The sequence below is a fragment of the Brachyistius frenatus genome, unplaced genomic scaffold, assembly GCF_029030835.1.
Source record: "Brachyistius frenatus isolate BFR_SWC_R1_liver_20210118 unplaced genomic scaffold, ASM2903083v1 Contig_69, whole genome shotgun sequence".
Lineage (NCBI taxonomy): Eukaryota > Metazoa > Chordata > Actinopteri > Embiotocidae > Brachyistius > Brachyistius frenatus.
This window is the reverse complement of record NW_027210668.1, coordinates 155,001-171,012: the sequence shown is the minus strand read 5'-3', so window position 1 is coordinate 171,012 and position 16,012 is coordinate 155,001. Positions and strand designations below refer to the sequence as shown.

Genomic DNA, 16,012 nt, shown 5'->3' with positions numbered 1-16,012 from the left:
TCTTGTTCCCCTTTGTTTTTTTTTTGGTTTTTTTTTTTTTTAACAATAACAACACTTTTAGCAATTGAGACCATATAACATTATGATTTTAAGAATCAGGAGTAGTCGCACAGACACGGTGAGAAAGAAAGACGCATGCTGAGTGTATTGAAGTCATTCTGTGTATCTGTGTCTCTGCTCTGTGGTCAGGTATGGTGTCTGATAAGAGGGTCTTCCCCACCAAGGATAACTGCTGGGTGAGTCTGGCACGTAAACCCATGATCGCTGACAGCAAAGAGCTGGAGAAGATCTTTAAACCTCACCAGCAGGCGTGTCTGCTCAACCTGCCGGCAGCAGAGAAGAAGAGCACTCCTAGGGGCAAGACGGGGAACTTCGGTACGCCGCTGCCGCTTTGTTTTCTTAGTTGTCCGTGTTAGATTTTGAAAGAAAAAAAAAAGACAATTATTACTGCTGTCGTGCGATTGCTTTGCCAGGTCATACAGTCGCTCCCGTACCTGCCTTCAAAGAGGAGGACAGGCTGTTGTTCCTGGAGATCTGTGGTATCCGGCAGCTTTCCCAGTGCGTCAAGTACGAGCCTCAGACGGAGAACCTGCGGCCGTGTCCGTCCATGCAGGCCCTGGTGCGCTCCGTCATCCCCTACATCCAGAGGTTCCTGTACCACCAACACGACGAGCTGGGAGAACTCTACACTGAGCTGACCGACAGCAACATCGCAGAGAAAATCAAGCACCTTTCCTTCGGACAGGTCAGAGGATCAATGTGAAGGAATTTGCAACCCCGGGTTGGTTTAAAGATGAAGTAGGGTCATACGCATTCAAAGCCTTGTTGAGGAAGAATCTCCGACCGTGATCGCTCACACCTTCAACATTCAACATCCAGCCGCGTTCAACAGCAGAAACTTCCTCTCAGCTTCATTCTCTGCCTGAGCTGCTTCTCTCCACAGCAACAGATTTAATAACGTGAACATTTGCACTCATCCTGTCATTTACTTTGCACTTTGTGTCTAATTAGTACCTGATTTAATGAGGCAGGAGCTCATCAAGCAGTCAGCTTCTCAGACTTCTGTCCACGAGCGTTCTGTGACTAAAGAAAAGAGAGTCGGTGCGGTGCATTGGTGGATTCATCTGACATCAGCAAGCTCAGAAAACAAAATCCTTGTAGCAGCCCGACTGTTAAATTCTAGTTCAAACCACAGACTGTATATAAAAGTGGACGTAACTCCCGGTTCTGAAAAAGGAGTCCGATGAGGAAGTGGCTTAAACTGCAATACCACCCAGTGCCATTTTGTTAACCAAAGTCGCTCCTTCTTAATAGCTTCCTGGAGGTCCATCTGAATATAATCCGTCATTAATTTGAAAATAAGCTTCAAAAAAGACCTGTTTTAGGGGCCGTATCTGTTTGATTGACAGGCCTGTGGTGCAGTCAGGCTACGGCAATCGGTGGGCGGGACGTAGTATCGGCGGGTTTCCAATAAAGATCGAGTCAGATCCACCGCTCGCTCCCCCTCAGCTCGTCCAAATATGGTCGCTTCCTGCTCCGAACTAGCACGATGGCGCCGGCCCAAATCTGAGCTGAAGGCACACACGCCTTAGTATAAGAAAAAGCTAAAGTGATCATGAAGTTCGCACTCCGGGACTCTTAACACCTGAAGGCAGGAACAAAGTAGAAACACAAAGGAAACAAACGTGGTCTGATTGTCGACAGGTGGGGAAGCTGTACATTCGCTACCAGCTGGACGTCTCTGACAGTGAGGACGCTGTGATCGAGCTGCAGGACGTCATCTGTCTGCTGAAGGACCAGAAGGAGTTCTACATCCAGAAAGATCACCTCGCAGCCAAGCTGGACATCTGCAGGTCTGTGCAGGACCTTCAATTAGCCAAGAAGACTTCAAACATTCACAAACTGTTAAAGTCCTGTTGGAGCAGTCGAGAGTTAAAACCGGAGCTCCAAAGCACATACGGTCCTCTCAGTGTAGGACATTTAAATTTTTTTTTTTTAAAACCTTTGGGAGGCAGCTTTCCCCTCCTCAGTCTAAAAAAAATTGGAGGGTTTCAAAAATGTTGGGGACACTTTAAAAAAAAAACAACAGCACCCTAATTAGTGAAATGAGCCCAGAATGGAAAGCATATATTAATCACCAACAGGAGTAAATAAAAAGAAAAGAAAAGTGCGTAGCAAATTCCCTCTTAGTGTTCCTGTGGACAGTTTCCTTGTGGAGCTGTGGGGAGACGTAATGACACGATTTGTTGACGTCAGACTATAGAGGTCTGTTTCACGCAGTTTGTCTGATCTTCGGACTGAACTGTTTCAGTGTTCACACATGTTTACTCTTTTAAGACAAACTGTAAATATTGTGATGCTGTCCCAAAGAAATGAGGAGACCCTGTTTCCATTCAGCCACATCAATCCGGACATATGCGACCCGGCCGTGATCGTACCGCTTGTGTCCACATTCGTTGAGCAGAGGAAACACGCGTGTCACGAGGACACATTTAAAAACTGCCTACTCAGCTGACGTCCTCTGAATATCAATAAAAATAAACACAGCTCCTTGTTCCCGTGTTGGTATCTGACCTGGTCCTCCGGTGTGTTTCCGCCACGTTACAGCAGGTTCGTTAGTTGGTTTTTTTCCTCCATCGAGTCGTTCACCTGATCTGATCTCTGCCGGCTCTTCTTTTATTTTTATTTAATGTCCTGTGTGGTTCTGCTGATCAGCTGAACTGTAGCCGACTGACAGCAGGAGAAACTTACTGCAGACTTAAGTTATGAAGCAGCTGATTAGTGGATTAAAACACACGACGCACTCCTCTTCAATTCAATTCAATTCAATTTTATTTATATAGCACCAAATCACAACACATTAAAGTCCTTACAGCAAGACTTTACAACATTAAACAGAGAAACCCAACAATTCAACAATTCCCACATCAGCTAAGAGGGGAAAAAAACTCCTCTTTTAAGGGAGAAAAACCTCCAACAGAGGGAAGAAAAACTCCCTTTAACAGGAAGAAACCTCCGACAGAACCAGGATCAGAGGTGGGTGGCCATCTGCCTCGACCGGTTGGGGTGAGAGGAGAGCAGAGAGAGAAAAGGACAGCATAGAGATAGAAGAGAAGAACTGTTGGTGGAGACGACAAGCGCAGGACAGAGACATGCAGCTCCATGCATCTCTTCTCATCGTGTTTGTCTTGTAGTTTATCTCCTGTCAGTTCTGTCTCACATCAGACCCACAGCTGTGGGAGGCCCCGCCCCCTTTGATCCACTCACTGAAACAATGAATTACTCTGACCTGAATCATCGGGTTTCTGACATTCAGGTTCCTGCTCTTGTGCTCATTTACGTCTATATTTTCGTGACGTAGCCGACGTGTTCATTTGCATACAGAGCGGTGGAAGTGAGATCTGATCTCCAAGTCGTCACCCGGGACGCATGTTGATGTTGATGCCGGGTGGAAACACTCGGCCCAAAGCTGGCCACTCGTGATCCGATCTCTCCAGGACGGATTCGTCTGGACTGATGTAGAAAAATGGAAACAGGGTCATTGTGATTATGTGATTGGCCGTTTGTCTTTCACGTTACTTGTAATACCTTGTAATCCTGTTTGTGTGTGTGTGTGTGTTTGTGTGTGTTTTCCAGGGAGCTGGCGAAACTGTTCTGCACAGAGAACAGCCACAGGAAAGAGCTGATGCATTTCCTGAGTGGCCTGACAACCTCGCTGGATGTGAGTGATATATGATCCCTTCACGCTTTGACCACTAATCTATACCCTGTGAAAAGTTCCTGCTCGCTCGCGGTCTTTCATCCAGTCACTCTTTATCTTTTTGATCTCGCGCGCACGCACGCACGCACACACACACACACACACACACACACACACACACACACACACACACACACACACACACACACACACACACACACACACACACACCGCTGCCACCACCGAGCTGACCGTAGCTACAACTAATGGCTGTTTCCCCGGAGGGAGTCGCGTTTACATTACACGGCAACTTCTCCCCGGCGCCGTGCAGCCTTGCAGCGTCAGGCCTCAGCTGTGATCCAGACAAACATCCTCTCCTGGTTTTTTCTTTGTGCCGCAGCAGAACCAGAACAGCGTTATGTAATCGATGTGAAATTCAGACCCATGTTTGACTTAAGTTCCATTTTACAAAGTCAATGAAATGCGTGAGTGTTTGATGAAAAAGGTTTTATCAGACGGACGCGCGAGGCCGACCTGCCTCCCGACTTATTACATCCACTTTAACTTTTTGATTATTCCACGGAAGAAATCAGTCACCGGCACGTTAATTAGGTCGTCAGCATTTTAATGAGAACGTCTTAGCGAGAGAATCTGACAGGAGGATCTATTCAGCACCAGTCTTATGATGTGAATTATGTGATTATTGTGAATGAGGACGTGTCGAGTGGATCCGTCCCGTGTGTTACTACTCGGTGTTTGTAGTGTGGAAACAGCCGGCGACATGAACCTCACAGTTCTTCCAGTGTGAACAAAACAATGAAATCCAGCTCGACTGTTAAAGCGTGAAGAAAAACTTTGATGCGTAACAAATGTAATATCCTCCACTGAGATTAGATCTCAGCTCTGTCTCCTCAGTCATTAACGCTAAGCTGCAATAAATGCATGTGCAGGACCCGAGAGGCCTGAAGAGACTCCTGATGAAAGAGGACATCGGAGAGCTGCCCAGTGATGAGGAGCAGTGGGAGGTCCCAGAGCCTCCCAAACCAGAGATCACCCCGGACCGAGGTACGCAAGACACACTTCTGCTGGCTTATGTTTCTGTGTTTCTGTGATTAAGATCACTTAATGATTGTTGTTTCCTTCTTGTGGTCAAATCCGATGCGTCTGATCTGTCGTCAGGATTTTTTAAATTGCCATTTGTGGCCTCAGTGAGCGCTACGATACAAAAACCACAGACTGCGTATAAAAGTGGGACGTAGCTTCCGGCTCTGAAAAATGTGGCCGATGCGGAGGTGCCTTCAACTGCAATACCACCAAGGGCCACTAGAGGTCGGCTCCAAAACGCCTCCGGCAAAGCAAAGACGAGTAAAAACATGATCGGTAACCACAGCAATCAGACAAGCTGACAGAGATGAGCTTGTACCGACGTTTATCGTATCGATGCCCATTTAACTGAAGAATTAGGGGAGATAACCTGAAAGAAGAATTCAAATCTACAAAAATATCTCATAAACCCATATTTAATTGAAAATAGACTAAAGACAACATATCATGTGTTGAAACGGAGATATTTTATTGTTTTTTATTGTATATGCTCATTTTGAATTTGATGCCAGCAACACATCTCCAAAAAAAAGAAACACGTAGTAGAACATTTTATAATTAATTAGATTAATTGGCAACAGATCAGTGACATGTTTGGGTATCAAAAGAGCATTTCAGAGAGCAATAGTCTCTCAGCAGTGAAGATTGGGAGAGTTTCACCATTCAGCGAAAGACTGCGTGGGACGATAATATATTATCGTAAATTAGAGTCATTAGATCCCTCATTTTCAAAAAAGCTGACCAGCAGCTCTAAAATGTTTATTAAAAGGTACGCTAATCTGTTTGTCGTCAGACAATAAGCAGTCATTGACCTCGATCTGAGGGGGAATTTTGGAGAGGTTGTTGTTATTAGTGTTTACAGCCCTCCAAACGTTGGCAGGATTTGAACATGAGCTAGATACGAAATCCAGAAAGTTCTTTCTGCTTTTTTCTCACTGTGAATGTGCATGTTTCTTCGTTTTTCTAAAAGCCGTCCAGTGGGAGCGACCTCCATCTTTGTCTCGTGAGGGGCCAAGTTTTGTTTCTGTCCATGAACAGGCCTGATCCTTTGTGAACCAGGGGTGTCATCTATTTTTTTACTTCATACTTTTGAAAGGGTGCATGTTTATTTATGACTGTGAGGAAGGTCTTTGTGGAGACTTCCAGAACTGGCTCCATATCTGGCGTTATACGGTAAATGTCGCTGTGGTAGAGATCGTTGAGGAAAAGTTCATTCACATTTTTGAAATAACGATTAACAACAATCTGGGATTGTGATCTCTTTAAGCAAGTGTTCCTAATTCCTAAAACAGGCCACCGGGCAGTGATCACTAATCCCAAGATCAACTACTCCAGCAGAAACCATTTTATTACTCCCACTGGATAATATTAAGTAAATCCGTGTTGAATTGTGAGGGTTTTTGAGATTGGGTCTGGTAGGCTGAGTAATAAGCTGCAACAAATTGAGGCTGCAACAGATCTCTTTAAAATGATCGGAGGCGTTGGAGAGCCTGTCAATGTTAAAGTCACTCATGATAATTACTTCTCTATTTACGTATGTAGAGAGAATATTTGCCAGCTCGTTTATGGAGCAGCTGAGGGAGGTCTTTATATACCAACTACAACAACGTGATCATCTGATGCAATAAACTCAAAACAATTTGGTACAGAAACAGCACGTAGCAAGGAGACAGAAAAACAGGAGTTTATAGAAATGCAGCCCCTTCCCTGCAGCTCCTGTCAAGTCTGAATAAAGTGTCATCATTTATTGCCACATCAGAGTCACTCAAACTGAGAAAACAGGATATCTGGCTCTGCCTGGGAAACCAATATCTTTCCATCATCTAATTTCTGCCCCTGGAGCAAACTACTAATGTTGAAATGGCAAACCTTCCCTGCATTTGAGAAGGTATGGTGCACTTAAACTAAACATTTCACGGCTCCCGGCAGCAGGAGGAAGACTCTGCTGTTTCTGAGATCCTGTCCAGATAGGCATCTGACAGACAGGCAGACAGTCACCACAGTGACTGCAAGAGTTGATAGGACAGTCTTGACCAGCAGGGAATGGTGGAAGAGGTGAGGTGAACCTTTGGTTATCAAGCGCGAACCAACAGCGACGTCACTCGTTGGTTTGTGAGCGGCCGTGATGAAGCCTCGAGTTTGAATTTTGACCGGTGCCATCTTTCTAGTTCGGATCGGTCCGGAGCAGGAAGCGACTTGATCTGATTGGAAACCTGACGACACTACGTCCCGCCCACCGATTGCCGTAACCTGACTGCACCACAGGCCTGTCAATCAAACAGACACGCCCACAAAAACACATCTTTTTGAGTCTTCATTTCTAATTAATCAGGTGGACCGCCAGAAAACAAATAAGAAGGAACTCGTGAAGGAATTTTCTTGACTGGGAATTTTGGGGGCGTGTCTGTTTGATTGATGGGCGTGGAGTGCTGTCAGGTTACAGCTATTGGTGGGCGGGACGTAGTACCGTCTGTTTCCCAATCAGAGCGAGTCAGATCTACAAGATGGCGCCGGCTTCATAACGGCAGTTCACAAACCAATAAGTGACGTCACTGTTGCTTACCGCTCTAGCCAGCCTCAAGTGGCCATTCGAGGAACTGCAATTTATTGGCACCTCAGCTGCTGGATCACATATATAAGAACCAATCCTGTCGACTTGTGTGGTGGAGCTTTCCATATAAAAGGAGCAGAAGAGGGTGGAGATAGAGGCGAGCACTGAGTTGCATCGAGGCTCCTTTAAACCATTTGAAGATTTTATTTCTTTGAAAACTTCTTAGTATGAAATGTTTATGAACATAGACGAGTTTTTGAATCAATGAACCGGGAGAAGGACTTAAAAGTGTGGAATGTTTGGAAAATATCCAGAAAACAAAGCATGTGCAGCTCAGTGTTGATGTGTGAGAGCGTCTCGGTTTGAAGCAGAACATCATCTGGAACATGAGATGAATTCTAACAGCTCACTGCTGCTTCCATCTGCACTTCCTCCAATTCTCTCCGTGACACTTGCCCTGATTTCCATTATCATTTCATAAAATTTAAAGTGGGTTTTTTCTCTCAGTCGTAGCCTCGCACAAACACTCGCCCTCCACACACACACACACACACACACACACACACACACACACACACACACACACACACACACACACACACACACACACACACACACACACACACACACACAGAAAGATAACTGGTGTGCTTCTAACATATGCTTATTCGGGTTTGTTCACTTTTGTGTGTGGTGACATAAAAGAGCAGCTGTTGCCAGGGCTCAAAGAGCGAGAGGAGCAGATTCCTCACTGCAGCAGAGAACACACACACACACACACACACACACACACACACACACACACACACACACACACACACACACACACACACACACACACACACACACACACATCTACAAGGATTAATATGATCAAAGACTTCTTCATTACAAAATCTGTTTTCATGGCATGACGGCCTTGAAACAGGCTCACGCTGGGTGTTTTACAGCTTTTATCCAATCTCTTCCCTCTTCTTCTCTGGTTTTTAACTCTTTAACTCGTCCTCCAGTGCTATCAAGGAGCTTCTCCTCCATCAGCTCCCCAGAGGAGCCCTCCCGCCCTGCACAAGAGGACGGGGAACAGACGCTGGCTTGCTGGCCTCCTCGGGCATCGATACTGAACACAGGAAGCAGTCGAGCAGGTACTTGATGCAGCCGCTGAGATTAGAGGAAGGATCGGTCGTGTTGGCATTATAAAAGCTTCATGTTTTAATTTCTTGTGTTTGCCAACAGGTCAGGCAGTCAGTACCGTGGTGGAAGCCGTCATGAAGATGTGGCCTCCTCCTGCCGGACCCAAAGACCGAGACCCAGAGAAGGACGCCGCAACCAGAGGAAGCAGCCACGAGGGAAACCAGCCAATCAGGAGCGGCGCCAGCAGACCTGCGGACCTTCAGAGAGTCCCGAGCCATCCGGGGCAACCAAACACTGCTGCTGCGACCACCAGCGCTCCACGGCCTCCAGGTTACACATTGAACACACGTCCGTCTTCTGCAGCTCGGTGTTTGTACTAGTTTAGAGCCAAGCGTTGTCGAGCGTTTTGTGCCCTTTAAGCTCATTGGGTTTTTTTTTGGTCCATAAACACAAAGCATTGTTTCCAACCACAGCAGCCATTAGTGTTCAGTTAAAAAGCTGTGATATACACACTGGACACGACCTGCCAAGCAAGCAGATGACAAAGTTAGTAACTAAATCTTGAATAAAGTTGAACTGCTAGCAGCCAAAATGCCAGATATTTCCATCAAGAGAGATAAAACAGAACTTCTATTCAGGTGGCAAACACATTCTGCTCAATGTGTACGTTTGATAACGTGTTGGCAATAGTGTGAAAAATATGGCCATTTCCTGTTTTCTGCTTATTCTGTTCTGCGGCTTTAACTCGCATGGAAAGTTGTTTTAGAAATTGGAACAGTTAATTTCCTCAGCTCATGATGCAGAAGTAGTCAATGAGAACACGGAACAAGCAAGTTCTTCTTTAGTAGCACGAGCTGCTCATTCAAAGAGCTTAAAAGATGCTCTGAGAGGAGATAAAGGAGACGTTTAACCACCATGTACAACCGATATTGACAGTAATAACATTTAATGTTAATGAACACATAATGCAGCTCCATGCTACTGAAACTACCGTTTATATTTGTGAGCAGGTCACATTCAGAGTTGGGTTTTTTTCTGCTCCCATGTAGAATTTGAACATTTATTTAAGCGCCCATGCGAGTTTGAAAAATACACAATAGTTCCTGCTATCATTCTTCACAATCTGTAACGGTCCAGCACGTCCTGTCGGCGCTAAACTCGTCCATGTGGTGTTGTCTGTCCCGCACAGAGCGCAGTCAACAGAGTGAGACCACCGAGTCTGACCGAGCTGAGGCCGGAGGGGAAAGTCTCGCAGATCCCAGACCAGCACCGAGTCCTCCGTCTGCACCGCCTGCCGACGCGGCCGGCGACCAGCCCGCTCCCAACAGCCTGTAGGCTTCTTCTTCCAATTTCCAAATCACCGGACATATCGACAGAGAAATCTAATGTTGCTTTGCTCAACACCTTCTCCTTGTCCCTCCCTGTCCCGACCGATTGTCTCTTTGTCTCTCTTATCAGCGCTGGTCCTGAGCCCGTGGTGATTTCCACAACTTTCCAGGGGACCGCAGCCGCTGAGACTCAGCGTCCTCCTCTGAACATGGACCTCCCTCTCTGGAACAAAGCTCAGCCTCCACAGGCCACGCTGGAGGACATGGAGCTCACCTGCCAGAGACCCACCACCGTCAGTACATTCACTGCGAGCGTTGGCGTCCCGGCGGGCTCCGTGTTGTCAGTCTTTTCTTTCATTTCTTTCGTTTCTTTTGCAGGTGGTGTTATCTGACGACTTGATGGACGTGGCGGCCATCGGCGAATGGGGCGAGCAGCTGGTCAACTCCTTCCTGTGTCACTGGAGGGACAGCGGCGACCCCAGACGACCCGCGAGCGTCCTGTGGTGCAACCAGAGCGGAGAGACCGGCCAGCCCTACGACTTCAAACTCACGTTCGGGCCGGCGGGAGCTCCGGGGGTCGTGTACGTGGAGGTGAAGTCCACCATGAAGAAAGAGAAGTCGTTCATCCACCTCTCTGCCAACGAGCTGGACTTCGCACTGAAGGAGAAGGAGCGCTACCACATCTACCGAGTGTACAGCGCGGGAGACGCTCACAACGTCCACCTGTGTCGCATCAGGAACCTGGCGCAGCATCTCCACACCAAAGACTTGGCCCTCTATCTGTTTGTATAAATCCGGTTGGAGTCTGTGGGGAGATTTGCACAATGGCGGCCCGAACCAGCTGCCCGGAAGCAGTTTTGTATGCCTTTTAAAATTCCTCATTAAATGCACTAAGTTTCAGTCTTTTTAAATGTGCCCATTATACTGTTTGTGTTTTGTTTATTATTTTGCCTGCTTGTGAGCAAAAATGTTGTTCATTCTTTTATTGTTGACAGACTAGTGCACTATTTTCTATGTGGTCAGTGGCCATGTTTAAATGTTTTAACCCTTTTTTATTCCCCTACCTCACCTTCACTAAGCATTCCTTTCAAATAAAAAACCTTTTTCTTCCAGCATAAGAAGTTTCTGTCCCTTATTTAACCTTTCAGACGGTTTTAGCACATCTTTAGTAATGAGGGTGTGTGTCGCTTTAACCCGGCTGACAGATGAAGTGATTATTGCTCAGGGTTAAAGTTAAATCAGGTGGAAGCGCAGCTGACTGGACAGGTCCCTCACTTCTGGTAATCACACTGTCGCAGTGAACAGAATGGACTTTGTTCAAGCATACATAACATCTATATGATGCTCACAGAGCTCCTTCACTCACCTACAACCACTTAACAGGTTGTTGTTGTTTTTTTAAATGAGAAACCACCTGACATTCTGCTCAGTTCCAGCCTGAACCACAGAAAGCTGCACAATCTTCCCTCGTGAATGTGTAAGCGATGCAGAAAGACAACCAAGCGTTATGAAATAATTCTCAGTGCCTGTCTTCATAATATTGTGTGACACAAACCTGAAACTCCCGTTTAAAGGCTCCACGGTGGTCCCCGTCTCCGTCTCCGGTAGCCAAACTCCTGTGTACTTGTTGTTGGATGGCGATGTTTCCAAATCGGGACACTTATTGCCCGCGTGATGAGAGTTGGTGAAGAGATCAGAAACAGCAACTCTCTCTTTTCATGTTGTGATGCAACCTCCCGGTAACCAGAGGGCTGTTTTCTACAAAGGATCAGTCACGGGAAACACGTCAGTGACACGCAAAGTGTTCCGGATGAACCAATAGCGGGGCGGTTCTGATCACAGCGGGGGGTTATAACATGTAAAAGCTGCATAATATCATTCCTGCACGGAGCTCACGAACTAGGTTATTTGTTTAAAATGCACTGCAGGATCCTACGATGCATTTTAATAGGACGAGTGAATACAATGTCCTGAAAGAGAAAAAGAAGCGACAGCATCAGGCAGGCTGAGGTCAGTGTGAAGATTGTTCTGGTGTGTTGTCAGAGACAGAAAGTGTTCCTGGGCCTCGACTACCAGGTGATGCTTGTTTTCACAAACAAGCACTCTGATACTAGAGGTGGGACTCTTCTAGCACTGCATAGCTGCCTCCTCTGTGCCGGACTCACGGTGCATTCATGTGAAGCTTGTAACTTCAACCTTCAGTTCATCTTTTTTGTGATGATAATAACGGAAGACTGACTGTCGCAGATCTGCCGTTAATTCCTTCATATTTTAACAGCAAACCAATAAACCAGTCGACACAGTTGGTAAGTTAAGTTGTGCACCAGTTGTGTCCCCCAATGGTGAGAAGATAACAATCCCCCCCCCCCCCACACACACACACACATACAGTAGAAAATGTGTTAGATATATTCTCCGGTTATGAAAATTGGCAACTGTTCTGTCTCATGTCATTCCCTATTTATTTTCAATTTATTTTTATTTATTTATAAATAATAACATACTCTTTGTGACAGTCTTTCAAATCTGTTTAAATGTATATTTACCTTGTAAATGTATTTATTTATAATTTATTTATAAAGGGGAAACATATGAAAGAACAGTAATCCAACTACATCAAGTGCCAACAGTAGCTTCTATTTAAATGATAGTCTCATTGATATTAATTCAGTCAACACAAAAATAAATAACACACACAAAACTGGGGCTCGCATCATTTTATCATACGCGTGCTGGTTGGTTTCTGCATCTCGGCTTAAAATGAAGCTGACATTTAAGGTCTGTCATGTGCGCTGGACTTGATGAGTAATCGGAGGTAGCGAGGGCCGAACAATACAAATTTGGCCCTTTGGTCCCAAACAGGTTATAAATCCAGTTGGACATAAGAAGTGTCATTTCAAAAGCTTTAGCCTGAAACAGTTCTCCACTGATTCCTCTCCAACATTTGTGGACTCACCATGGACCGCCAGCAAACAAGAACAGGAGTCAAAACTGATGCAGCAGAACCACAAATCGTCTTCTACCTTTGTGCCTACATTGCCCACAATGCAATTCAACCACTGCTCACTCAGTCTCAGACTCTGGTGTGTTCTGCAGCAAACGTGGCCCCGTGCGGCCCTTAAGTAAAGACCAGGAGAGGGCTACTCTTCTTCTTTCTAACATAACACCCCCATCTTTTAAAGCTTCACGCTTTCAGGCCCAACTAATGCTGACTCAGGTGACGTCACCTGAGGATATTAAGAGACTTTACGTGGCTGCTAGTGGAGACAATAAAGGCATAAAACAACCGTTCACAGAGAGCGACAGAAACCATCACTGGTTCACAAAGTTTAAAACTTATTTTCAACATGGTGCTTTCATCATCATTAAAAACACATCAAGCAGGCTCAACATAAAAAACAAAAAACGGTTTGCGTGTCCTTTTTTCTTCGCGTACTTGAACGAAATTCTAATATTTCCGACAACCCCTGAAGGCAGCATAGTCTGTACGGAGACAGGGAGCAGCGGCGGCTCCCGGCGGAGCAGCGCTGCGATTGGCCTGCGCTTCGAGGAGGGGGAGGGGCTTTCTCTCCTCTCTCTTCTCTCCTCTCCTGCTTCTCCGCTCCTCTTCCTCCCCATCACAGAGGACAGAGCGATGCGGAGACAATAGGACGCAGAGCAGTGCGGGAGGCTGCGGGATGCTCGGCGCCACATCCACCGACACACGGCACCACACAGGACACCGACACCAGGCGTTTCTCCCGGCTCACCTGGCCTTAGTATGCGCTCACGTCTCCCCGTGTGTTCACCAGCAGCCCGGGCTGACAGGGCGGACTTCACAGCCCCCATATGGGAACCGACTGAAGGGTGAGTGTTACCGACAGATACCCGGATGGACCCCTCGGTCTTGTCCTCACCTGCACCCTGAGCAGCCCGCAGCGCACTCGTCCACTCGTCCAGCGGCCGCTGTGACAGCGGGGTCGTAACACCCCGGGAGGTGTGCAACACCCCGGGAGGTGTGCAGACTGAAACGGGCCCGTTCTGTACAGCAGCGCTGTGATTGGTCCTGAACACCGTGTGTGTGTAAATGATCCCGTTTATCTGCAGCAAACAACAACACCATCACTTCACATCGTTTACGTTATCATGGTGTGTGGCGGAATATGTTACTGATCAACCTCCTGCACCCCCCCCCCCTCCCCTACCCCATTATGCATCCTATATTTTGTGAGGGGGGGCATTCAAGTATCTGCAGCAGTCAATGTGTGTGTGTGCGTGCGTGCGTGCGTGCGTGCGTGTGTGTGTGTGTGTTTCCTTGTCCTGCGAGCTTTGTGTCACTGAAGTGACAGTGGGTTGTTGTTTTTTTTTGTCCCCTGCGAGTCGCTGCGTCCCGTGGACACGCTGCTGCAGGTGGTGTCCAACATGCCGCAGCCCGCTGAAGCCGAGGGAGACGGGAGAACAACACACCGTAATGTTTACATCCCGACGGGGCCGAGACCACCTGCCGGTGTCTCCGCCGGCCGGGCCACAGTACGCCATGTCTGTCGCTTCCTTACCAAAAAAAATAATTTAAAAAAATGAAGGGAAAAAACAAAAAAAACAGGTTGTAACGAAGTGCGTGCACCAAACATCCCGTCAATGAAACTTACTGAGTTATTATTCTGCAGAAGTCGCGCGGAAGTCAATCACGCTGCAGGTGAAGTATTCATCTATTGCTTTCTGTGGTCTGAGACACTGTGGGAGGTTGTCTGGTTCCTGTGTGTGTGTGTGTGTGTGTGTGTGTGTTGAGCAAAGTGGGTTTAAGATACTCCATGTAAAAGCACACACACACACACACACACACACACACACACACACACACACACACACACACACACACACACACACACACACACACACACACACACACACACACAGGAGATACACTCCAGCATTGATGAGTCACAGATCACAATGTAGGTCACATCGACGGTCCGGTGCTCAACCAACACTCGGCGCTTCGCAACTTTGGCTTGATTTATTCTCATTACATCAAAATACTGCTGTTGAGGATTTTTTTTTAATGATGTAACATGGTTACTGTTAGGAAGGGTTGGGAGATATGGTTGCTGGGGAAGCGTGTCTGAAAGTAAAGTGGCAAATAAATTCAAATCACATGGAAAGGAAGTTAGAAGGAGTAGAAGTTCTATTTATTTGTAATAAAACATGCAGTTTTAGAACATTTCAAGACAAATTCACATGAAATGGGCTGCGACGAAAAACCATCCGCACCTTAATCTGGACCTGAATATGTCTCTAAGACAAAATACCCGTCTGAAATTCATAGAAGAGCCCCTGACTCGGCTCCAGTTGTTCCATCCATAGTTAATCCTTCACCAGAGTAAATCTTGATACTAAAGATAACCTGCCAGCGAGCGGTTCTCCTGGGTTCTATGAGATGTAATCCTGTCAGCCTTCTTACTCTCAACAATCAAATACATGTTTTATTAAAAAAAAGTTGGACTCCGAAGGTTGTTTGTGAAAATGTGTCCAAGTCGAAGCGGATGTGGAGATGATGCAGTTTAATCTGTAACTCTACTGTTAATGATGCTCCGTCGTTATGGCAACTCTCACAAAATAACCCCCAGACGATGTCATCGTGATGTCATCGGGGTTATCCTTAAAGTCTTATCTTAGAAATATGCTGCTTGTTCACGTTGCCACGTTAAGTTTCAGTGTTTGATGATCTTGGGAACAGAAGTCTGCTCGACGTCACCACTTCGGCATCTTTCAGCTTTATGTCGGATAAACTGAATCTTTCAGGGAAATGGGTCTCGTTACAACTCTGGCTGGTTACAGATGGGAAACCTTTAATTACAGTAACTCTGACATGGTATGAGCGCTGAAGAGCTGGATGTTTACCATGCTGGGGAGTTGCATTATGGGAAATGTAGAGTTTTCCATGTCCCAAGAAAGAAAGAAAGAAATGTGGATGTCTCCACCTCTGCAACGCCTCTTTTGTTGTGCCTCTAAACGGCGTCTTTTTAAAGGACTACGTCAGTAGGTAAACGAGTAAAGTCAGAATTTAGGACTGGGGACTTATTTTGTGATAAGGAATGGGATTTTAGGCTTTGAATAATTTGTTATTAAGGTCAGAGGTTAAAGGTCAGTCAGAAGGAGGACGGTTGAATTTTACCTCAGAGCTTTAGACTAATCTGTAAATGAGGTCAGAATCTGTTA

At 46.3% G+C, this 16,012-nt stretch overlaps 2 protein-coding genes across 3 annotated transcripts in view; both read left to right on the top strand.

Moving 5' to 3' along the window:
• LOC138626047 (uncharacterized) overlaps positions 1-10,929 on the top strand; it is a 47,303-nt gene extending 36,374 nt beyond the window's left edge. For both annotated transcript variants that reach the window (XM_069707440.1, XM_069707441.1), the window contains exons 39-48: positions 190-375; positions 474-745; positions 1,705-1,853; positions 3,637-3,721; positions 4,651-4,765; positions 8,366-8,497; positions 8,589-8,816; positions 9,676-9,817; positions 9,945-10,107; positions 10,193-10,929. In XM_069707440.1, coding sequence (XP_069563541.1) covers positions 190-375; positions 474-745; positions 1,705-1,853; positions 3,637-3,721; positions 4,651-4,765; positions 8,366-8,497; positions 8,589-8,816; positions 9,676-9,817; positions 9,945-10,107; positions 10,193-10,606 — 1,886 coding nt within the window. In that variant the 3' untranslated portion in view covers positions 10,607-10,929. The remainder of the gene's footprint in view (positions 1-189; positions 376-473; positions 746-1,704; positions 1,854-3,636; positions 3,722-4,650; positions 4,766-8,365; positions 8,498-8,588; positions 8,817-9,675; positions 9,818-9,944; positions 10,108-10,192) is intronic.
• Positions 10,930-13,408: 2,479 nt separating this feature from the next.
• Positions 13,409-16,012, top strand: part of bsk146 (brain specific kinase 146) — a 13,509-nt gene continuing 10,905 nt past the window's right edge. Inside the window, exon 1 of the mRNA XM_069707438.1 lies at positions 13,409-13,660. The gene's annotated coding sequence lies outside the window, so the exon portion shown is untranslated. The remainder of the gene's footprint in view (positions 13,661-16,012) is intronic.